The sequence below is a fragment of the Neopsephotus bourkii genome, unplaced genomic scaffold (genome assembly GCF_033783945.1).
Source record: "Neopsephotus bourkii isolate Nb327-2 ecotype Australia unplaced genomic scaffold, CSIRO-AGI_Nbou_v1 NB_860, whole genome shotgun sequence".
NCBI classification, from domain to species: Eukaryota; Metazoa; Chordata; class Aves; order Psittaciformes; family Psittacidae; genus Neopsephotus; species Neopsephotus bourkii.
Window position 1 is genome coordinate 2,438,281 of NW_026901356.1, and position 24,265 is coordinate 2,462,545.

A 24,265-nucleotide genomic window follows, 5' to 3' on the forward strand; every position below is an offset into this window, starting at 1 on the left:
TTAAAGCACTCAAGATTCTCCAAGAAGAGGTTAACTATATAGAATGATTCGGGTTGGAAAGGACCTTAAGGTCATCTAGTTCCAACCCCCATGCCATGGGCAGGGATGCCTCACACTAGACCATGTCACCCAAGGTTCTGTCCAACCCTGCCTTGAACACTGCCAGGGATGAAGCATTTACCACGTCTCTGAAGAACCTGTTCCAGTGCCTCACCACTCTCACAGTAAAGAACTTCTTCCTTATATCTAACCTGAACTTCCCCTGTTTAAATTTAAACCCATTACCCCTTGCCCTATTGCTACAGTCCCTTGAAGAGTCCCACTCCAGCATCCTTGTAAGCCCCCTTCAGATACTGAAAGGCTGATATAATGTGTTGTATAAAACTCATTAACTACACAGTAAACTTTGCCACCACGTTTTGACACAACCTATGTAACTAAATGAACACCAATTTTCCAGCAGTACAATGAAAACACAAGTTTTAAACAGACAAATACACAGTCCAGTACCAAATTCATACATGATTCATGCTTTGTGCCATATCATTGCCTTGCTATTTTTTCCCTAGGAACGGGAATTGTTTACCTTGTTTCATTTATTTCTATTGTCTCCACTGATTATCAGCATCACATTGCCAGGGTAAACAAGGTGAAAAACCTCTTCCCCACTTCCTGTCAGGGAGGTTTAAAGCAATGTAGGCCTCCCAATAAGTTTTCTAATGTAGATAAGCAGGCTAAGATATCTGACAGCTGTTTCACGCTCTTCATCATCATCTGAAACAATCAGTACGCATTAGAGAGTACTTTTCCCTTTACAAAGGTGATAATTAGATAACAAGCTGAGATTAAAGTAATTACAGTCAGACAGCTGGCGAGGCAGCACAGTCATGTTGAAATATTGTTGATACTTCAGCATCTGGTTCTAATAACAGCACAGGCGAAAAGATTTTACATTAATTACAGCACGTAATTTAATATAAACATATTTAATTACAATTGATGAGCGATAAACTGTTCAAGAATAACTTAACCCCTTACACATGTCAAAATGATTGGAACTTCATATATATCTTTCCAATTTAGGAGCAAGCCACAGTTGGTAGGAAAGGTTAGGAATCTCCGTTTTTAAGAAAGGGCTCTAACCAGAAAGCTAACTTATTGAGACGTTATTTAAGTCTAATTCAAAAACTTGTTCTAACTGTCAGCATACTACAGAATTCAGGACCAGCTCCAGTAAGATATTTAGACAGAATTGCAGCTAAGCCCAAAATTGCTATCTAAAAGATTCTATCAAAATTGCCACCCAACCCTGAGGCATCTATAGCTCCCTAGTGCCTGTAGTTTTCCCAAAGATGCTCTCAGTTCCTCTGATCTTATCAAAGCCAGGCAATACAGAGCCTCTGCTCCTTCCTAAATCACTTTGGATCCAGATACAAGGGCCTGCTCCAAGAGTGCAAGGGACATAAGGACCCTCCTATATATTTGAAATAATCATTAGATAAGACACCAAACACCCCTAAGAGTGTAGCTGCTAGGCCCTCAAAGGCACTGTCCCTAACCATTACCTTCCTTCATCATACTCTCTCTGGTACTCCTCTCTGAATGGACAGCACTGTCATTTCTTGTGTATACCCTATTTGTGGGCAGGAAGATCCCAACAGTATTGCTACAACTTGAAACATTATGTTGGCAACAAATGGTAGAAATGAGACAAGCTAACCCCTCTGGCAAAAAGGATGAAAACAAAGCCTGATTTCCTGGGAACACATTTCACTCAAAGTGTAAGAACCCTAGAGCTTACCTGGTCTCCTTATGCTCCTCTTTTGCAATCCCATTCATAGGAAGGGTCATCTCTTTCTTCTCTTCTCCAGCCAGGAACATATGCTCCAGCCCTTCCGAGCAGAAGCATGGCTATACCTTCCATGAAAACAGAGAACACCATAAGGGCACCCCACAGCTTCAGGCCTCCTCTCCTATCATGGTCTGTCCACGCATGTGCATGAAAAAAATTGCTGCCTGTGGGCCCTGAGTCAGTGAATTCTTTGTGCCTTAACTACGTCTCTCTTTGCAGGAATATTTTCATGTTGACACCTGACAAAGCCAAAGCTTTGTATCTGACCAACACTTACTTAAAAAAAAATAGATAAAAAAATAAGAGAGTAAGAGAGGCTGGGTATGCTGTGATCCTGAAGACAGCATGTGATATGAGTAGTAAAAATGGAGAAATGTGCACTAATCACAATGGGGAGCACTTTAATGTACGTGTTAAACCAAACAGGTATCAGCATTGGTTTTCCTGGAGAAATCAAATCAGAAAGGTGGAATTAAGATGATCTTAAAAGACAACATATGCCGTAATTTGGCTCTTTTAAGAATATGTCTTTTTTTCTCCACTGTCTTCAAGGCAAGAAAGAAACAACCCTGCTGCCTTGAGAGAAATGAGAAATCTAGGCCTAAAGCAAAGGTGCACACAAGCCTAAATCTATTTCCCAGATCAACCACTCTTACAGTTATATGCAGAATACAGAATCCTTGTGTATCACACCTTACTTAGCACTGACCCTTGGCATCTGCAGTGCACAGCCTACACAGTGTTTAAACAGTTCTGGTTAGCACGGACCTCACAGTATGCCCAGCCAGCTACAGCATTTCTGGCAAGGCTGTAAAGCCATCTTTTTTTGAGCCTGCTCCTGCAGTCCCCAGTCAGAATAGAACAGGCATTTAGCATATCACATCATTAATCATAGGGCTACTGAGGAACAAAGAAAAAAAGGGAGGAGATCCTGTGAAGTGATTTCTCTTGAAAGAAAGAAAAGAAAGAAAGGAAAGAAAGAAAGGAAAGAAAGAAAGGAAAGAAAGAAAGGAAAGAAAGAAAGGAAAGAAAGAAAGGAAAGAAAGAAAGGAAAGAAAGAAAGGAAAGAAAGAAAGGAAAGAAAGAAAGGAAAGAAAGAAAGGAAAGAAAGAAAGGAAAGAAAGAAAGGAAAGAAAGAAAGGAAAGAAAGGAAAGAAAGGAAAGAAAGGAAAGAAAGGAAAGAAAGGAAAGAAAGGAAAGAAAGGAAAGAAAGGAAAGAAAGGAAAGAAAGGAAAGAAAGGAAGGAAGGAAGGAAGGAAGGAAGGAAGGAAGGAAGGAAGGAAGGAAGGAAGGAAAGAAAGAAAGAAAGAAAGAAAGAAAGAAAGAAAGAAAGAAAGAAAGAAAGAAAGAAAGAAAGAAAGAAAGAAAGAAAGAAAGAAAGAGGTACTGGGTCAGCAAAGAGAATCATAGAAGAGTTATGAATATCTTTGGTGATTTGATGAGCAATTTCAATTTTTGTTTAAAAGCTTCTATACAATTCTAGTCCTTTCTTTCAACTATTCCCAGATTATTATATTGGATTTCTTCAAAATAATCAATGTTCATCACTTTGCACCAATCTTCTTTAGCAATTTATATTACAGCTCCCTGGGTAATGATATATAGAAACTCTGCGACATTTCTGTTCTGTGAAACAAACAGCTGCCATTGATGCGATGTTCAAAATAACAAGTCCTTTGGAGAGATTTGCCTAAAAACTGAGTAGGCTGCATTACAATTAATTCAAGAGAAATCATGAAGAGTTTAATTTTCTGCACACCTCTTTCCTTATTTTCTAATCATTCATGTTAAATTTCTGGACAAGTGAGTCATTCCACAGATACAGCCAAATAAAGTACAGAGAGTGCTACCTACTTTAACTCCTGTAGTCAAAGAGTACTTATTAGCTTATTTCCCGTTTTATTTACTCTTCTGATTCTAGCAGATTCTTATCAATTTTAATAATTTTAATTTGTAAAAAAAAATTTTTTATCACAAACATCATTTTTCTGTGTTTGTGGCAGAAGAACTCTACATTTTTATTCTTGTCTTTGCGATTCAGCACCACTGGTGATGTCAACAGAACTGTGATGGTAGCATGTGATTGCATCACAGCAGTGCATTAAATCATTTTCTTTGCAAGGTCTTCATTCAGCCCTACAAAGAAGTTCTGAAATAATTTTAAATATTTTAAGCTTCCTTGAGGTAAAAATAATCCTAAGAAAAAGAGTACCATCAATGGAGAGCAATTTAGTTGAGGGCAAATATTAAGTGATTATTATCTCTTCAAAGTTTCCATTATTAGGATTTAAACCTGAGCAATAAAACCCCCAACATGTGTCAAAAATGCTTTCCAGATAACACTTCCACAGAAAGATTAAATTCATGGCCTGAGCAAACTGACAGTTTTGATGAGCAAACTTCGATGAACTGTTTTTTCTTGGCCTCAGTTTGTTGTCATTATGTGAATTTCTGTGTTGTATTGAATCTGGAAGGTTAAGTCTACTCAGTTATGCTGTTGGAGTTACAGCTTCTCCAACTGTACTTACTCTTGTGAACTACAACCAGTCAAAATCAAAACCAAATTCTATTTCTGAGATGCAGGTGAGGTCTCCAAAAACTTTTCTGCCATTACTGCCGGTGTCCTCAGTGCATAGGGAGAAAAGGAATAGATGTTGCTGGTACACAGCAAGCACTTGACTTCATTTACTCTCTACAGATGCACCAGCCATTTCCCCAGCTACTGATAATTTGTACACAACTTACACAGCTAGCTTCTCTCAGCAAGACCACAGGAGGAAAGGGCGTATCTTTAGCTTGAAGTGACTGATGCAAAAAATACACTAACTTCCCTCAGATGTTCTGTTGACCTCAGAAAATGATGTAACCTCACTGCTCATCATAGTGTTCCCTGTAGCAAGTAGAAGCTCTGATGTGCTAAACAAAGAGAAAGGGTATCAAGATTCATGCATTACTCAATTTCAGCATTGTCTCTCGCTACTTAGAACTACTGTGGCCTTCCCCTCAACTCATAACAACCCGTAGCCTCATGACAGGCAAAATAAAGATGCTGCAGTACAGAGCTAAATTACTGCAAACTTCAGCTTGAAATGGGAGACGCACATTAACTGGGGGAGAAGAAGAGATAGTGGGGAGGGAAGGGAAAAAAACCACTTCATATCTTTCAACCCCGGTCATTATTATCTTAAGAAACAAACCACAGGTTATCTTTTCAGAAGAGAGTCACATCAAAATAACCTCATTTTCATTCTGCATTTTAAGACTTAAAATTCACTAGCTTCAAAAAACGTAGTTAAAAAATTCATTTACAGGTTAAGATCACTCACGCTACTTCATTTTAGACCTGACCTTCCACGCAGTGTCAGGGCAGGGAGGCCTCTAAGGCTGAATCTAAGGGTGTATCTGTACTATATGGTCAGTTGTGCTGTTCAGATTCAGAGACACTTCAGCACTCTTGGCTTTCTGAACACAGATATATGCATAGAAGTTGAGTGTGCACTAGTGTTTCATGATAGACAATCACACTTTAGTAAAGGATGGTGCATGAAAATGTCTTCCATGCTACCTGGGTTTTACCTGTTGTACAATTTAATATTCATAAATAAGAAATGTTTTCATTAACATTTTCTGTTTTAATGGTGCTATACCCCTTTACCTTATAAAATTTTAAAAGGCTGTCTTCTGTAAGGAAAAAAAAATAAAAATTGTACATAATTAAGGAAACATGTTTTACAGCAGCTAGTTCCAACAGGTTTATGTTTTTCTTTATGGTAGTCTTAGTTAAAGGCAGAGATGTTGAGAAACCCCCCGGCAGTACATGTGAAGTCTTCTGTTTTGTAATGTGGGGCCTTTTAGCACGAGACAAAAGTAAATACTACATATGAACACCAGAACTGCTCCACAGTCAGTTAAGTCACTCATCTCAAACTTCATTCCTAAATCTTGTGTAAACAGTGGCTGGTCTGTCTTCATTGAGTACCATATGCCACATACCTATTTAACAGTACATCAACTACCCTGGGTGTTTCTATATGAGCTATGAGTGTAGTAAAGATCCACACATGGGCTATGATAATTCAAATTTTTGTGGTCATACCTTAGCCAGATCTACCATATGAAACGACATATACAATAAAAACATTTTGTTATGTGCCTTTCTGGGTTGTTTTTAAACCAAATAATTCAATTGATCCTGCTTAGACAGGAGACTTCTGAGGAGATACAAAACAACTCTTAGCCTGGCAGCTCTAATAGGAGTAAGAAGCTGAAAAGTGAATAGAGGAAAGAATTGCTTAGACTGCACACACTGCAGAAATTGTAACAGGGATAACCATCAGAATACCATTTCAGGTACACTGCCATTTCATGGTACACTGTACAGTAAAACAAGCTGGAAACTTTCTCTGCATGCTCATTCCCATAAGCGCAGAGCTGCTACTCCTTAAAATACTGCCAACACAGCTGTCTGTGGGGTCACAGTACAAACCCACCACTAAAATGATTCTGGTTAGAAATAAAGAAAACACAACCGAGGCAAGTTACTGCTGCTGAAAAGCAGCAGAAGCAAAAGCGAAGAGTGAACCTCCTCTGCCAAAGCAGCACTTTATGGATGATCTACTTCAGTTTGCCTGTATATTCTATTCACTGCTTTAGCGTTCTTCACATTCTGTCAGGAAGGTGCAACCTAACACAGCAGTGCAAGATATACACACTATTGCCTTGAAATCACCCATGTAAATGAACACAAATGCTAATCCCCATAGAGACACACACATAAAAAGTTGATTTTTGTGTCAAAGTAGGTGGAATAGACAACTATTTCACATGCTCATGTTGATCATCATCTTTCCATATTATTTGTACCGGATAAGAAGTAGTCATAGGGAATATGTTAGCAATTGCAGTCTTCAGTCTGATTCGACAAGCTAGTCAGATAACAGGCCTTTCTGTGCATCAGTCCCAGAAATTGTTGTAAAGGCTTCATTGTTCTAAATATCATCAACACAATTCTATAATAAAAGAGAAAGACATACTAACTTTGACATCTCACTGTTAGCAGTTTATGGAGAAGTAATCACCTCTCTTTCTCACTCCTCCAATACACTAAGCACCTGTATTCTGTTACTGTTCATCCCTGCTCTCATTTTGGCTGAGGAGGGACAATGTTTGTTTTGCCACCCAATATTTCTTATATCTCATGTGGCTAGCTCTTATACACATTGCACAAAATACAGCCATGTAAACAGAAAAAAAGGCAAAGATCAAAAAATCCATCCTATATTTTCTGTTCTACACTCAGCCTTTTTGTTTCCCTGATCTACTCCTGCCTCTCTGATATTCTTTTCTTCTTCTTCATGCTCTTCACCCACTGCTGTCTTCCATTCAACCTCTTAATTACAGAAGGTATAGACAATGTCCCAATTTCCTACTCTTCTTCCTCTATTCAAAACAGAAAACCTCAGCCAAGCAACAACAACACAAAAAAAAAAGAAACCCATAAACCACATCTGCTCCACAAAGCACTCCAGATGCAATGCCTATTGGCCATGTTGCAATTGTTCTGTGCAACTGCTCATGCCTCTTTAGAGCTGACATGCTTCAGGGCAGTAATTACTTTATCTGGCACATTCACCTTTTGTGAATCTCGGTGTACACCTGGAGGTGAACACAGGGCACTTGGTTTGATGCAGGTTCAAAACACTCCCAAAATTCATACAAACCAGATGTAAATTAAAGCCCTGGCTCTGACGAATGGATTTCTAAATGTCTTTGCCTACACTGGAGAGATCACAGAGAAGCAATGGGCATTTATATTCACTAAATCAAATGTAGTCAAGGGGTAGAATGACCTCTGTAAGAGTGGAGAGGAGGTTGAGTCTATATCCAAATATCCCCAAATTTTTGAGGACTTTGACTCTAGATCAATACCTTGCATTAAATGGTAACTTTAGTGCAAATTCCTCTCAGCAGGAGTTTTGGGTTGTTTTGTTTTGTTTTTTTAAGAGAACACAAGTCCATAGACAGGGACAGAACTTCCATTTCATTCTTTAGCATTTAAAATAGATTAGAACTCCAGGTGGGATTTTGAGAGGCAATATTTTAAAATTAGCATATTTACCGTAACCATTTGAAAGCAATTTACATCCATCAATTCTTCTTACAGGTTACATATACACTAATGTCTACCCATGTGGACACATCACTGTACTTATAAAAGGAAAACTGCATGCGGGTGAAGAGCAGTAGGCAGTTGTGATAGACATGTGCTGCAAAGACAATGGTGCTACTTAATAAGAAGTAGCTAAAACGACTTGAGCTAGTAGAAGCTCTTGAACTGTAGCGCTGCATGCTAGCACAGTTTGATCTTTTTCATTCCATTAGGGAGAAGAAAACTGCTATGCAGCCCTCAAGAACCCAGAGACAGAGGCTGGGAAACAGATCCATGGCTTTGCTTTTTGCCTTCCTGAGAGAACTATGCTCCACTTTTGAAAACCAAAATCCAGTAAGAAAACAGAAGTTTCAGGAAGCTGCAAATACACATTTGTTTTGATGATTTTATTCACAAGCTGAAATAGTATGCTTTTAAAATGTTTTATTTAATTTAATGAAAAACTATTAATCTTTTTGATAGGTAATAATTAACCATTAATCTGTCATAAACAGAAGAGAAAGGTGTACCTATGTAGCATTTAACTGAGCATTGTGTTAATCACACTGCAATGATTCAAAACACAAAACCAAAGCAGTGAAGTTTCTTGTATGAAGTGTTCCTTTTGCAAGGAAAATACAGCCTTAACATCCCTGAAAGTTAACTCACGATCACATAAATAAACCTTTATTTCAGTTCTACTCAATAACTTTTGATTAAATTTCAAAGACAGAAAAGCTGATCAGCTGCCATGACAGATTTAAATAAGTTACACTTATGTTGAGTATTAAGGCTTAGAAATGAAACTCTAGAAGCACAGACCTTGAGCTCTACTGAGCTGATGCATTAGACTGATGATAAAACAGCAAAAACTATAGTTCAAACAGAAAATGGATGGGTTCAGATATATTACTTTAAGCAGTGTTAAGAAAAATGAAGTTTAGGCATAAAGATATTCCAGATCCTCAATTGCATACCTTTAGATACATTATTTCTTTTAATTTTTTTCACTTTTCTCCAAGTACATGAATACTACACACTATTCCTAATGGAAGAGACGAATTAGGTACTGTGCATAAATGTTTGAGTGGATACACAGTGGACATACTGACATGGCTGATACTATAGAAACACCTAAGTTACCTTAGAGGCTTTCAAGAGCCCAATAATGGCTTCAATTCAGCAGTCATATGATTAATATAAGCAATCCACTACTAGATCTTATTTCCACCCAATTTAGGGAAAATATATAAGCCAATCTGACCCAGTTCAGTCTTGCTTGAAACCTCCAGAGAATTATGCGTAGAACTCTGACATGAGAAAACTCATTTAAAAACAGATTAACATGCAAATCTGATTTGAATTATTCACTTTACAGCATTTCTATTTTTCCAAAATAGTTGGGGCACACAGACTGTGCTCACAGAAAAGGATCTGCATATCCCAATTGCTACTTCTCAAACTACTGTAACATTTTCCCATTCTCTGAAAAGGAACAATATAGGAAAATCAGACAAAAATTATGACAGATGGATTTCTCCCTGAAGGTTATGCCTCATTAAATAAAGGAAATCCAGAGAAAGAGGAGTTTGCACTAAAGACATCGTTTTAGAATTAGGACAATGGTAGGTTTTGCCTGTCTCAACACAGCTCTAATGACTTTAGCGTCTTCAATACTTTAGCCCAGTCAAAGGCAATGGCAGAGCCCTGCACTGGGTAGGAAGTATTCATACAGTGGATATGTGCAACACAAATTAATGGAAAGCCCAGAAAAGGAGGTGAAAAAGGCAATTTACTAATCCAAAACTATGGTATCTATCAGACTAAGACTCAGTTTTTCCTAACACAGTCTCAGAGGCACTAGCCAAGTTTCATTAAAATTAAGGGGTGTGAGGACAGAAGCTTACAGAACACTGTTATCAGGTACAGTAGTGTGAATGTTCTTTCAAAAGTCATTTTCCTCTCCCCAAAATCTAGTTACAAAATGTCTAATTCGAAAACATAAGGGGAGAGTGTGAGGAGGGGGAAGAGGAGGAGCTGTTCTTCACTTGTCTGTGGCTATACCACCACTCTTTTCATCTTCAGTCCTGAAGCTGGTTTGGGACTCCAGGACTCAAATCTGAGCTCTGCTTTCCTCTAAACCATGCAGAAAATCAAGTCTCTCTGTGCACACACATATATATTCATACACACACACACACACACACCAGATATGTATGCATGCATATGCACATATATATATATGTATGTGTATACACACAATATATGTGTGAGAATATAAAGCAAATAAAATCACCTGACAGGCTGATGATAACAATGCTGTGTACATTCTGTACATCAAATATATATATTCAATTACTAGAAGTCAAAAGGGAGTTCACCGATATTTTATCCACTGGGATGTTTCATCACCATGGACATTAACATAGAAGAGAGCAGTCCCAGTCACCATGGAGCACAGTCCAGTTCTTGTTTTTACAACTTCTTTGCTCCCTACTCAAGATCATAACAGCTTAATGGTGACTACCTGGAGCAGAAGCAAGCACTAACAAGAAAATCAAAAACTTCCTCTGCTGAGATGGCTTCAACAATATGTAGAAACACTATACAAGTGTTTGTTCTGATCTTTTCAATCTATACCCCCACGGTCAAAAGCACGTGTGCATCCTGAAAGCACACAATTCATATCTGATTCCTTAACTGCTGAGATTGACAAGATCCCAGAACTTGAGAATGGTGAATCTAACACCGGAATCACAAAACTGGTGATGCCTGTCCCAAACCAGAACCAGCTTCAGTAAAGGGTGCCTCCTTTGCTCCTTCAAGTACACAGCCAATGAAATGACCTTACATTATTTGAAATGTAACCAAATACTGCTCCCCTAAGTCATGAAAATAGAGAACAGCAAAGTTCTCACTGAAACTAGTAACCTAGCCTCAACATGATTCAGGCACCACAAAGATGCCACATAGCTTGACCTAAGCTTTGCATAAGTTTCTCTGGTCAGGCAGATGAAGCTGAATCAAGGGAAGGCTAGAGAAAACATGCTGAACACTTTAGAGCTGCTACACAGTTTTCTTGGCTGGAGGTGCACACACACAATTGGTTAATCCAGTCCACTGTTAAAGAATGAGCTATGGAGTACTACTTCCGATTCAGTATGCCAAAACACTCTTGGGTACCACTCCTCAGAGATGCTACTGCCATCTCCCGTTGACTAGAGGATAGGAGGCAGGCGAGGAGCTGACCCCGGCTCACCTGAGAGGGGCTGCCGCCGCTGGGGACAGGGTGCTGCAGACAGCAGCCGCCCTCGGGGGGCAGTTAGGTGGAGTGCGGAGGCCTCCTCCTCCTTCCCGTCCTGATCCCTGTGGGGGAACGGTGTTCCCGCAGCCTAGCTGCCCCATCCCGTCTGGTGGTGTGGCTCATGAGGTGAAGATGGTGATCCGCATCTTCATCGCCTCCTCCTCGGGCTCCGTGGAGATAAAGAAGAGGCAACAAGATGTGGTGAGGTTTCTGGAAGCCAACCACAAAGAGTTTGAAGAAGTGGATATCACAACGTTGGAGGAGAAAAGACAATGGATGTATACAATTATTCCTGAGGATATGTAGCCTGCACAAGGCAATCCATTGCCACCACAGATATTCAGCGATGATCGGTACTGTGGAGATTATGATGGATTTTTTGAATCAAAGGAGAGCAACACTGTCTTCTCCTTCCTCGGACTGAAACCTACTTTGGCATCAAAGGAGTCAGAACCATAGAAAAACCTACCTGAAGTATGGACAAGCACATCTCCTGGATAAATGACCCTGTTTTTCAGCACACAACAGCTTTCCTAATGGATCACTGTGATAGAGCATACTTAGATGTAATCCTTTCCACTACAGTGCTTCTGAGGAAGGACCACCACAAGTATCATGTGGCGTATGGGGGAGTATATCAGATCATGCTTCAAGGGAAACAAATAATCTGCAACAGGAATGACAACCTTTAAATAGGCTTATGGATGTGGCTTTTAATTGCAGACTTCCTCTAGAAAAAGATATACTAAAACTTCTCAGGTATATGTAATTCTTGTGGAAGCATTACAGATGTTGGTTTTAACTGGAATTATGTGCAGTGAGAGTGCCTGGATACTGCATCCAGAATGAACCTTTTCAACTTTCTCGGCATTCTGTGAGGCGGGCCGGTTGTTCTACCCCTGAGCTCAGCCGGTGCCAGCAGTGCCTGAGCTCAGGGGTAGAACAACAGACCTGCCTCACAATGCAGCCAGCCTGCTCGTTCACTCACTCCCCACCCTTTCCTCCCTCTTTCTCCCCCCCCCCCCACCTTCCCCGCTCCCAGAGGGATGGGAAGGAGAATTGAAAGAATGTAACTCCCACAGGTTGAGATAAGAACAGTCCAGTAACTAAGGTATAACACAAATCACTACTGCTACCACCAATAATAATAATGATAAGGGAAATAACAAGGGAAGAGAATATGATACCACCCACCAAAATGAGCCTGACCCAGAAGAACCCTTGCCCTTTTGGGTAACTCCCAGTTACCTCCCCGGGCATGACATGCTGTGGTATGGAATACCTCTTTGGCTAGCTTGGGTCAGGTGTCCTGTCTCTGCTTCCTCCGGCTTCCCTTCCTCCATGGGAGAGCCTGAAACTCACAAAGTCCTTGGTCAGAGTAAACATCACCAAACAGCAACTAAAAACTTCGGTGTTATCAGCACTGTACCCAGGCTAAAAGTCAAAACACAGCTCTGCACCAGCTACCAATAAGGGAAAAAAATGACTGCTACTGCTGAACCCAGGACAGGCTGCTACACAGTTTTCTTGGCTGAAGGTGCACACACACAATTGGTTAATATAGAATATAGGGAGACTACATGAAAACTGGACCAAAATCCATTGCTCATGTTCTTCTCAAGCTGTGCAGCATACCAAAAGACTGAGGACTAAGTGACATTTACTAGAAATAGTCAGTTTCAGATTCTTTGGGGTTTTTTTTTTTCATATTAACTTCTAATTCTAAATGCCAAAATTATTGAGCCTTGCTGAAGTGAAACTTAGTAAAAGGTTTACTTAAAATCTGGTTTGTGCAGAAATGAAAGTGGTACATTTAGAATGCAATAATTATAGAGACACTGGACTAGTGGAAAGGTGAGGGAGTATTCAGAGTGACCTAAACCTTGAAGCCATGCTTTGGGAGCCTCAGAGCTGCAGAGCACAGCTTGACAGTCTGCAGAGGATCTGAAAGGAGGGCTGCATTGCAAGCTGCCAGGTAAAATGAGCTTGCAGCAGCTCAGGAACTATATCTCTGCTTCAGTGGGCAAAGGGACTCCTTGTGTAACTGTGATTAATCCCTAAGGTGTCAAGTCCTTGCATTGACCAACCTTGCATGTTTCTGACAAACCAAAGTGGTCCAAAATCAGAAACTGACCCTCCAAGAATGAGCAATGCCAGAAAAACAAAAAGTTTAGCATTCTGATAAATACCATTGCAGATGCACACATCCAAACAGATATGAATTATTTTGTTAGGTTTAGATGCATTTAATGGAAACACAGTGAAGTGAAATTAGGAACAAGTAAGAGTACAGGTGATTTCCAAAGATATGCCTGCCAGTGGCAAACACATGTTTTTTCTAAGTCCTTGTTTATCTGATTAGTTGTATACATTTCCAAAATGATATTATCTACATTAAAATATTAATTACTTGAATAGACTCAGGCCACATACTCAGTAACTTACCTGCTAGAACAAATTAATGTCTGATACCTACATTAATCTAGTGAAATTAGTTCCAAGTTAAAGACTGAAATTCTTTATCTTTTTTGAAATATACAAAGCCAAAATGGAATGTCCTATTAATATTAGAGGATAGCTACTAATAAAAGTCAGATAGTTCAAAGTTAAATAGAATGATCTTCTGTCCCTAAGCACTGATACGCAGATTCACAATAACATCTAAGAACCTATCTGTTCTAATTGCCACTGAGCAGTATAGTTGCTAATTGAACATGGAGAATGGGTTTGTTCCATCAGATGTGTTCATTTCCTCTAAGAACACCCTATGGAATATCAAATGTACTAAATATAGCTGTCAACATTAAAAGCATGCAACTCAAAAGTGCTATTAAAGAGCTAAGTGTACTTCACATGACATTATGAAGCCAAAGCCCTCTTTAAACATACATCATGTTATTAGGGACTATTCACATTAATGCAAAAATCATAATTCTTAATATATTTTACAAGACATGTCTATGCATCTTCCAGGCTCAAGAGTTCCTCAATTTCTTCCACATTTACTAGTAATTGTATAAATGAATCAATAGTGTTTCAAGTAGGACAAAAAAGAAATAGTTAACTGTAGCAAATCAATACATAACCTTTACCCGCATCCAGGTAAAGCTTCAAAACAAGTGATGCGACATCTACAAATGTTTGTCATCAGCTTACATAGCTTTTAATTTGCTATTGCAATGTCTATGTGCTATAAATTTTTCATTATGATCCTATATAAATATTACAGGTTTTTAGTAAGAAATACCAGGAGACTTCTAGGGAAGCCTTTGCTCAGTAACTAGTACAGACTATTTGCCTTCCCTGATGTAAATACACATGAGGCTGAGGGGTGTTGTGTTAATGCAGAAATGAAAGCATGAGGGAATTTAGAAATAAGTAGGCCTCTGGAACAGCTTGCTAAAAACACAAGCATTGTTCCTATGTCATAAGCAGAACTACAGTACATCTGCTTACTTTCAGAGGCCTCTTGCTTCTACCTCTACAATGCCATGCAAATTAACAGCACCCCACGATACTGTTTGGGAGCAAAATTTAACATGTGGGGCTGGTACTTTAGTCTATGTCAGAGAGGACACAAACACCGATGGGAGCTCTACTCATTTAAGAATACTGGAATTAAGCACCACTAGATGAAGTGATAACGGAATATTTCAGGTAAAAAATGTATTCATTTTAAATGACCCCTACTACATACCCCTCTGTTAGTCTGCCTGTTCCTAAAACATGCAAAGTTCCTTTCGAAGACAACTGATTTTAAACAACATGGTGTTAAGCACAGCAACCAATTTGCACATCTCCCTTAATTCCTCACTCTGTCAATTTATGGGAATTCATATAATTTTAATTATTTTATTTCTACTCTAAATCATGCACAGAGACCACTATCTTAGTCTAAAAGTGACTGAAGTTAAATGCAAGATATGCTTCCAAAAAATTAAAGAAAAACTCCAAACAACCCTTCCATGAACAACTTCACTCACTCAAGAAATTGGATAACTACTCAAATTAGAGTAGAATTAGCCCTGATACAAAACAACAGATAGTGGTAAATAGTCTATAAACTCAAACACAGGATGCATAACCCTGAGGTGTCTCAATTCCAACAAGCCAGATGGATAAATAAATTACTAGATCACCTATTACACATTGATAAACAAGACTCTCAGGAGTAGTCTCCTCTCTACATCAAATTGGGTCAGTTTAAAATACTAAAAGAACTACAGATCAATAATGTCTCTTCTAGAGCTCTGAGTACTGTTTTGCGGAGCACTTAAAAACCCAACTAATTCTGGCCTTTACTACAGTAACTGAAACATCCATGTTATTTATGTCAGCATGGTCTAAAACTGAAAACATATCAATAGCAAAACACAGTAAACTCACAGAAACAAAACTGGGTTTTGCCTCTGGATAAAGCCTAATATCCATGAGTGGAGTTAAACACTGATATTTTCTTCCAACCAAGGCTGATCCAAGGGGGCAGAAACAAAAAATAAAAACAAAACAGACATTAAAAAAAAATTAATACAGGGAAAGCACAAGAGCTAAAAAAGCATAAGCTATCATCCAGAAAAGATGTCTGTGTTGTTTACTCTATAAACCGCACATTATTACAGCCAAATCCCACAGGCCTTGTTTTTGTTATTTCAGAATAATTTCAGAAGCCGTTTTACCTAGCTTTTTCTCAGCCAGGAAAGGCAAATGCAATCTTTGTGACACGGCTCTTCAGTAGCCCAGTGTCTCTTTACTCTTACTTGCTGCAATAGAGCAGTGACTTTTATATGGTTACAGATTTCCCACTGCAAGCACTCAATGAGGAATAGTGAAGCTCTGATTAGACATTACAAAACCTTCTGGGAAGGCTTTCTGAACCACAGCCAGTGGGATTCCCTGCAGGATTAAGGCCCAGTCTTGCTCCCACTACAGTCTGTGGGAGACTTGCCAAGGATATAAGTGGCATGATGACTGGTCTCCAACAGCAGATATTACCCATCAAGACTTGATTAAAGACCTACGCACCTACAAGTATATAATAAATAAAGGGCTTAATTGCATAATTAATTACAAGGGGGTTTAATCCACAATAGACACCACCATAGGTTTTAGGTAGCCCGCATACACCAAACAATTCATTAGATCATTATTACTTGACATCAGTTTACAGGAAGATTGCAGAGGGTTTCAAAAGATACATATTTTCAAGAACTGTATAACACAACAGGAAGCACTAAAGTGAAATCTAAAGAACATTACCACAGCCTAGACCTACAGGCAGAAGTAATTTCATACCGGGTGCACAAGATTCCAACAAAAGTTTTCTTAACAATATATGTTTTATGATGGGCAGTGATTTTTAATAGTAACTACAGCATTGATACTAGACTTCTCTAAAGTACCAGGCAGAAATGTAGCAGTATACACAAGTGGGGTATAAAGACAATGGGACTACATTTTCCTAATTATTTTCTGCTTTAGGTTTACATCACATACACAAAATGAGATCAGCCGGGACTTACCTCTCTAACAAATCACTCAGACTTAAATATTGCTCAGATAAACAAAAAGGGGGGGGGCAAGGGCAAGGCTGAGAAAAGGCAGGGAAGTGCTCCTTCAATCACAGTTGCAAGGAACAAAAACCTGGAGGGGGAAAAAAGCTGTTGGACCGCCACCAAATCTCCCCCCACTAGAGACAAGAGCCCATCTGCTGAGCTCTGCAACTTAGCTTTAACTACCATTCAACTCGCGTCTCTGCAGAGATCAATCTACAGAGCTGGCAGATGGACCCCTGCTTCCCTGAGTCGCTGTGTTATTTGTTTAATAAATTTAATTAATATCCATACTGCATTGGATTGCTCCCAGAAAGGGGGCTGCAGCTCGCTCTTTCCCCGATAGCAACATGATGAGTGATTTCCCAGAAAAGACTAGATAACAGTACCCCCAGGCAATTGAAAAATTAAAAGTGCCATGTGCTTACATTACTTCGCATGTATTAATTTTTGCAGTGCACTAATTTGGTTTTGAAGCCTATTTTAACTTTATGAAAGTATGGGATTTTGAAAAAGTCATAATTCATTTTGGTTTATATCAGTTACAAAATTAGTTGGAAAGGCAAAAAGCATCAAATCTAATTGGATTTCCAGAAGTTTTATCTATTTGCAAGAAAGAAACAAATTGTTAATGAGGGTGTCTCCTCAGGCAATATATATTGTCACAATTCCTGCCAGCAAGTTACAAGCATTCAGGGTCATGTTGGACATGCTTTACTTTAATGCTTAAGAACATACTTATTTTAACGAATAAAGACATATTCAGCCCACATAAAATAATTTTCAAAACATGAAGAATGAAAGGAAATAAAACTACCAGCAATTTTTACAGCTAAAAGCATAAAGGAACAAGACAGGTTAAGATATTTCAGCAGCAAGAGGAAGCATAAAATATGCACAAGTGTTGAGAACAAAAATGTTATTTCTCTTCAATATTAGCATTTCATATTTGTTTCATTTAAAGGCATTCATTTTTCATGCTAAAACATGAAATTGAGACATGAGTAAGAATATGATTTCAGTCATGCCTGTTTAACTCCTAGAGGTGTGTTAACTGAATACACTTCTCTTTGGGTCTCATTTCCTTATTAACTCACCTTATGGCTGGAATATTTCACCCTCATGCTTATTAGCTCAGTTCCAGCAGCAGGTGTCCTAGCGGACGGTACAGCCTTGCCAACATTATCTGCAACATCTAACCTTTCCTAACACCTTTTCCAGAAGTAACCCTGGCAGGAAAGGTTAAGCACACCTAAACACTTATCTCTGCCTCTGGGGAGGGGAGGGGGAGGGGGAGAGGTAGCCATCCCTCAGGTCAGCCAGCACACCTGCTCCTGGACCAGCTCTAGTTCATTGCAATTGAAGTCAGCCTTATTTATTCAAATTATGAGATTTAAGTAAGAGGCCTTTGCTATCTTAGGTGATTAGGAGTTAAGCAGGTTAAGGAAAAATAAGACACACAATACTGCATGCAAATCCAAAATGTCATTTAACTGTTTTTAGTTAACTACCACTCCCTTTCCCCTTGCTGGTACTCTATCCCTACACGTTAACTTTTTCTACCACTGCTGCCATTTTCATAATGAATGTCTAACCTTGTCTTCAGAAAGCAAAACAGTAAGAACACCAGTGACCACAGGTATTGATCACCATCAAAACCAGCACTGATAATTCAGGAAATAAGGGCTGCTATACTCCGGCAGTGTCCAGAAACAATTACCTTCTAGTCCCAGAATGAAATTCACTTGTTGAAAGAGGATCCGGGAAGGCAGCCCTGCATGGAACAAGACCTACTCAAAACAGCTGAAGACCCTTCTGTGTGCTCTGGCAACATGCTTTGCAGTTGTAGCTCCTAGAGAAATGGCGGCAGGGACAGCTACAGGGCAGAGTCTGGAAGTGTCCCCATCCATAAAAGCAGGAGTCACAGCAAAACAAGAAATGCCAGAGAATTAGAGCAGCTCCATGGATAACTTTGAGCAATCCTTTCCCTTCCCAATCTCAAGTATTGCTACACAAACCTTACTGAAAGTGTTTCAAGGAGGTGCTTAACACAAAAAAACTTATACAGCTCAAAAAGGTGGCATCGATTGACAGATTTTTATTTTTTTTTCCACATCTGTGGCATATGACTGTTTTCTGAAAGAAATCAAAATTTTCCCTCTCAGTGTAACATCTAAATGATCTTTTCTCTCATACCTCTAGCTTCCTAAAACACTTACAAAGTCAAATGGTAAGCAAACAACTGCCTACCAAATATTTACACTGTTGCTTTTACTCATTAATCCTATTGTGGGTTTTGTAAAATTATTTTTTATTATTCCTGTGAGCAGGGAAGCTGAGACAGAGACGGCAACTTGCCACAAACACTCCCCCAAGGTCAGTGGTATGATATGATCAAGAGCAGAGACCTCATTCACTCATGACCTGAAAATCTTCCTTGCTCAGTATCTAGAAAGGTCATAGGAAGCAGCTGAAGTCTTGAATACAGTGAACATCAATATGGTTTTTTTTTTTTTTTTAATACAGGATTTACATTGCAGAGTGGTGAAAAGGCAGAAGTTCTATGGAACAAGCCATCAATGTAGTATATTTCACTAATTTCAAGAACTCCAAAATCAGCTGTAGCATTACATCACTCACAGTAACTATATCAGTCTTATACAGGGCAGGTCTGATACCCAAAGAAATGAAAATCCTCCTTACAGCCACAGAAAAGCCACTGCACAGTATTAGTCAAAGTTCCATGTACCTTAGCCACAATGAGCAAAAGCCTATGGGTGAGGGCATAGTTCATCCTTTGTACAGAAAACCTCACTGGCTCCTTTGCCAAGAAATGATGGGAGGAGCAGACCCTGTCTATTAAGAGAAATATGCAAGGGACTCACTATTTCCCAGAGGCCGTGAATGCCTTGCAATTTGGGACTTAACTTAGCAGAGAAGTTTCTAGCTGTGTTTTTCACTGCCTTGGCAACCTCATTTCCTCACTATGATTCAGTTTTGTTTGCCAAAGGGATGCTGGTCATTTGTTGTCTCATCATACTGAGCTGCCTTGATATGATTAACTTCTTTTTAAGCCTCATTTCTCCCTCCATAAAATTTTTTGTAAATTATTATTTATCATCCTCTACACTTGCAGTGAAATATGTCTTGAAAGACTTACGTATTTCATTTCCCAAAATACAATGAAAACAAGTTTGAAAACAGTGCAAAGGAAAGGGGAAGAACAAAACTTGCTATTTGATGGAAAATTTTAATTGTGACCATATGATTTTTGCTTTGTAGGAAGCAGTTAGGACGGTTGGGGGGGGGGGTGTCCATTCTTTGGTTTTGTCAGCTCCTCCCTGAAAACTAACTACATAAGCACTAAGGTTTTACTTTTCAAGAGAGAGTCAGGAGTTTCAGACATCAAGTGCATAGTCAGATGTCTGAAAAGGAAATTAATTCTAATGCAACAGAAAGATCAATATTCTTTAAATTAAAATCATGCCATTATATTCAGGAAAAGCAGTTTTCTTGAACTAAAATCTGTCTGCTTTCATAGCAGTACTAATTTTCACAATGTACCACACGCTCATAATGGTGTATGAGTTAATCAGACTACATCTGCCTGAATTTACTTTCATGTTTTCAATGATATGTTATTAATTGGAAAACTAATTCACCTGACAGCCATAAAAGACACACAATAACATTATTCATATTCCCCTGTGAAGTTACATGCATGTAAAATATTGGAAAAACCGGTCACCTACATAACATATATACCATAAAACCCACACAAGCCCTTTATAAGACATTAAAATCTAAACCTCTTTTACGGATATACACCTGACTTTTCTCCCCAAATATGAATTTAATGTGCTTTTACATTCAGGAGTGCATAGTCCTTTCCAATTCTTTTTCCTTTGCAAATCTCAATCTTGAAATACTAAAATGACAGTAGAGGTAAGGCTACTCTTAAAAAGAAAGACCAAATGCTGGAAAATTAATGAAAATTTAGCTACTGTGACTCTTCCATATAAAAGTAAGCATGCAAGCCTTAAGTCTATAATGTAGACTTATATATACATATATATATACTTATATATAGGCATATAACTTATGTCAATATCCCTTACATTTTTCTTTGAGTATGAAAATTTTGCTTTACGTGCTCTGCACCTACTAATAAGGAGGTGAAGAATTCTTCCAGATATTACCCTCTTCAACTGCAATACAGAAGGAAAAAGTTCTTTGTAAATGCAAATTAATAACACTCTTAACCTTCAAAGCAATCACAGGTTGAATTGCAGTGCAGCTTCCAGAACAATGAGAATAATCCTGTTCTTTCAATATACACATGATGTTATGTTTATGTTTGGTCGGTTAGTTGGTGGTGGGGTTTTGTCTGTGCTTATTAACTTTTTAAGGTTTATCTTTATTTTTACAACTTCCAAGTCAAGGTAGGATTTCAGTTTAACAGTAATGCAATTAATTTGTTACTAAAACCGTATCTGAGTTTAACAATAAATTTCAATCAAGTAATGAAATACTATCACTACTAGTTAGATTACTATATTACTGAATACCATAATGCTGAATACTATATTACCGAATACTGAATATATTACTGAATACTGTATAATATACTGAATATACTAAATATAACCCCAGCATAATATACCCCCATTTCTGATTCCCTAGACATAATCAATAAGAAAGATCATAAGAGGAGCAATTACAAATGTTTCAGGTCATTGTGCGCTTAGAGGCAGGCAGAAATCTGTGGGTTGGATTAGGGAGGGGAAATGCAGTACTTCAGAACATAACCAGGCACCCCTTTCATCTCATTTTGGGCAGATCACCTGGGAAGTGTGTTAGAGTTGTCTCACTCCAATCAACTGATGCTGCCTGTTGTGAGAAGACAGACTCCTACCATTAACATCTGAGTATATCTTTTCTTTGGTTATCATTTTGGACAACTCTGCTAAACCAAGAGGTATTTTCCACAGACTCATGTAATACTGCTGATCTAAGGTCTGTCACCAATTCAAATGAAATAGCTACTGGAAGAATCTACCATGAAAAGAAAGCACTGTCTGTCTTTAAGGCAGGGAGGTATCACCAACATGAAAGGTTAGTAAAATAAGAGCTCAAGAGAGGAACTGGGGCTTCAAGCTGATCTCTCATCACATTATCAAAGACACACAATTAATTTCTTTATGTAAAAAGAAAACAAGCAAAAGAGACAGTCTAATACCCAGGCACTACAGTTACAATATAACTGACAAACACAATGGTATGCTTTGACAAGATGACAAATATATATTGACTGGTTTTTAAAATATCAGCTAGAAAATCTTTAAGAGTATCTTTAGGTGTCAAATGGACTTTTCAGAGATCAGAAATCATGATAAAATGGACAAAATTCCTTTTTGTGGAGTTCCAGCATCCACATGCTTAATTTTACCAAAACCAAATGAAAATTAGCTAAAATTAAAAACCTTAAAAGCATGAAGAAAGTCTTTTGAGGACAGGCTCAAGCAACAAAGCATTTAAGACAAACTTGCAAGTCATTCACCTGGAGATGTGTTAAGCAGCAGTGGACACTTAATTACATATTCAGAAGGGAAATGATGTTACCTTAGTTGCCTTAGCACTATAACAAATGTGAGGAAAGAAGCCAGCAAAAGCAATAGTATTTTACTCAGACATCTTTTATCCCGGTTGTAGGACTGTGGGATTCACTTTCAGGTTAGAGTTACTAAAACAGGGAGGAAAGAAAAGATGGGAAAGAAGGAGAAAAATAAAGAAAAATAAATCAATCCCGTGTTCCAAAAGCTCCACACAGAGGCTGTAACTAGAAGTGGACAACTTGTAGCTCCTGCAATAGTCACTGACAGTTAATTTCTAGAACAGAGAACAAGGAAAACTCTTGCTGAGGTCTATTGAGTGGGCATTATACCACCTGGGCAACGAATCATCATTTACAGAACTCAAGTGCGTTTAAAGAGGATGAGCTCATTCTAATAATGCAATCTGACAGGCTGACATTCCTAGTACTGACTTTTGAGGTCATTCCATGACTTTTACATCACTTTTTTTCCCCTCAATAATTTACTAATACTGAGTGCTAAACCTCTACCATAAACTGACTTTTACTACTAGTGCATCTGAATTACACCAGTGGTGCTAAGTGATCAATAACTGTAGAAGAAACTTTAGAAAGCAGATGCCCTGAAAAAACATTTTGTGTGACAGCATCCTAGTTTACAACTTTTCTGAAGATAAGGTAGTATCCTAAAACACCACTGCCTAACGAGGATGCAACATTTCGAAATTCTATTATATGTCACACAACCAAGCATATAACACTAATAATAGTCTAGTAGTATTTCGTTAATCCATCCCACCTGTAGATTATTCAAGCAGTTCCACTTCCAGAAGGCTTTGAATTAAACACAAAGGAGTAAAAATTCTCATTATGATAAACAAAATAATGCTGCGTGTTTTGGACCTTGAATATGACATCTGAATCCAACTCCAACAGTAGTTCAATTCAAGCATTTAGAGATCTAATGTTACTACAACTAAGCCTAAATTTGAAGTATTCAAAAGAAGTTAAAAGAATTGAGATGTAGCTAGCTGCAACAAGCTGTAACACACCCTGATGCTGAAAGCAGAAAAGTAAACATATATACTTCAGTGAGTCAATCATGCAGCAGAATGCAGGAACCATCCTTCATATGCATATGGGATGTCTATCATACATATAAGAGAGAATATAAACTGAAGGTCTAAAATGCCACCAGCACAAAAGCTTTTTGGAAGTTTTGATTAACTTACTCCACAACATATGGTATGAGTTAACGCTATTCAGAAAATATGATGCTAATATATGAGAATTTCAGTCTGGAGAATTTCACATTCCTACTGACCTTGTATAATTCTTGAAGTCACAATATTCTGCATATGCTTAAGAACTCAAAGAGCAGCATCACAAACTCACCTGATACATATGCTGTGTTAAAAAGGAAAAAAAAATCAGTAATTTTGTGTAAATAAAACTACCGCAAACATGAGTTTGTTACAGTCTTTTACGTCAAAATTTCTTTGTTTACAGCTCAGTCTTACAAGAATGCCTTCTTCATCAGTTATTTAAAACTACAGCTCAAACAGAAGAAGTAGCAGAACTGCCAGTGAATTCTAAATTGCCTATCCAGTAGTTATTACAGACTGTAAATCAGCATGCCTCAACCTCAATTCTGGTGTAAGAAAGACATGTTTAACTCTCCATTCTCCTTATTTATTTCTTATTAATAGGAAAAGCTTGGGGTTTTGTCTATCAGGTCAAGACTGAATTCATAGTGGCAGTTTTTATGGTTCAAAAACATTCACCTGAAGGAAGATATTGAGACAGCTACATTATTTTG

At 38.4% G+C, this 24,265-nt stretch overlaps 2 protein-coding genes across 2 annotated transcripts in view; both read left to right on the forward strand.

Moving 5' to 3' along the window:
* RCN1 (reticulocalbin 1) overlaps nucleotides 1–24,265 on the forward strand; it is a 110,390-nt gene that overhangs the window by 67,159 nt on the left and 18,966 nt on the right. The window lies entirely within an intron of this gene.
* SH3BGRL2 (SH3 domain binding glutamate rich protein like 2) lies at nucleotides 11,340–11,858 on the forward strand. Its single transcript, XM_061356657.1, is given in 1 exon segment — nucleotides 11,340–11,858. A coding segment is annotated over 1 exon segment (327 nt). The 5' UTR covers nucleotides 11,340–11,436; the 3' UTR covers nucleotides 11,764–11,858.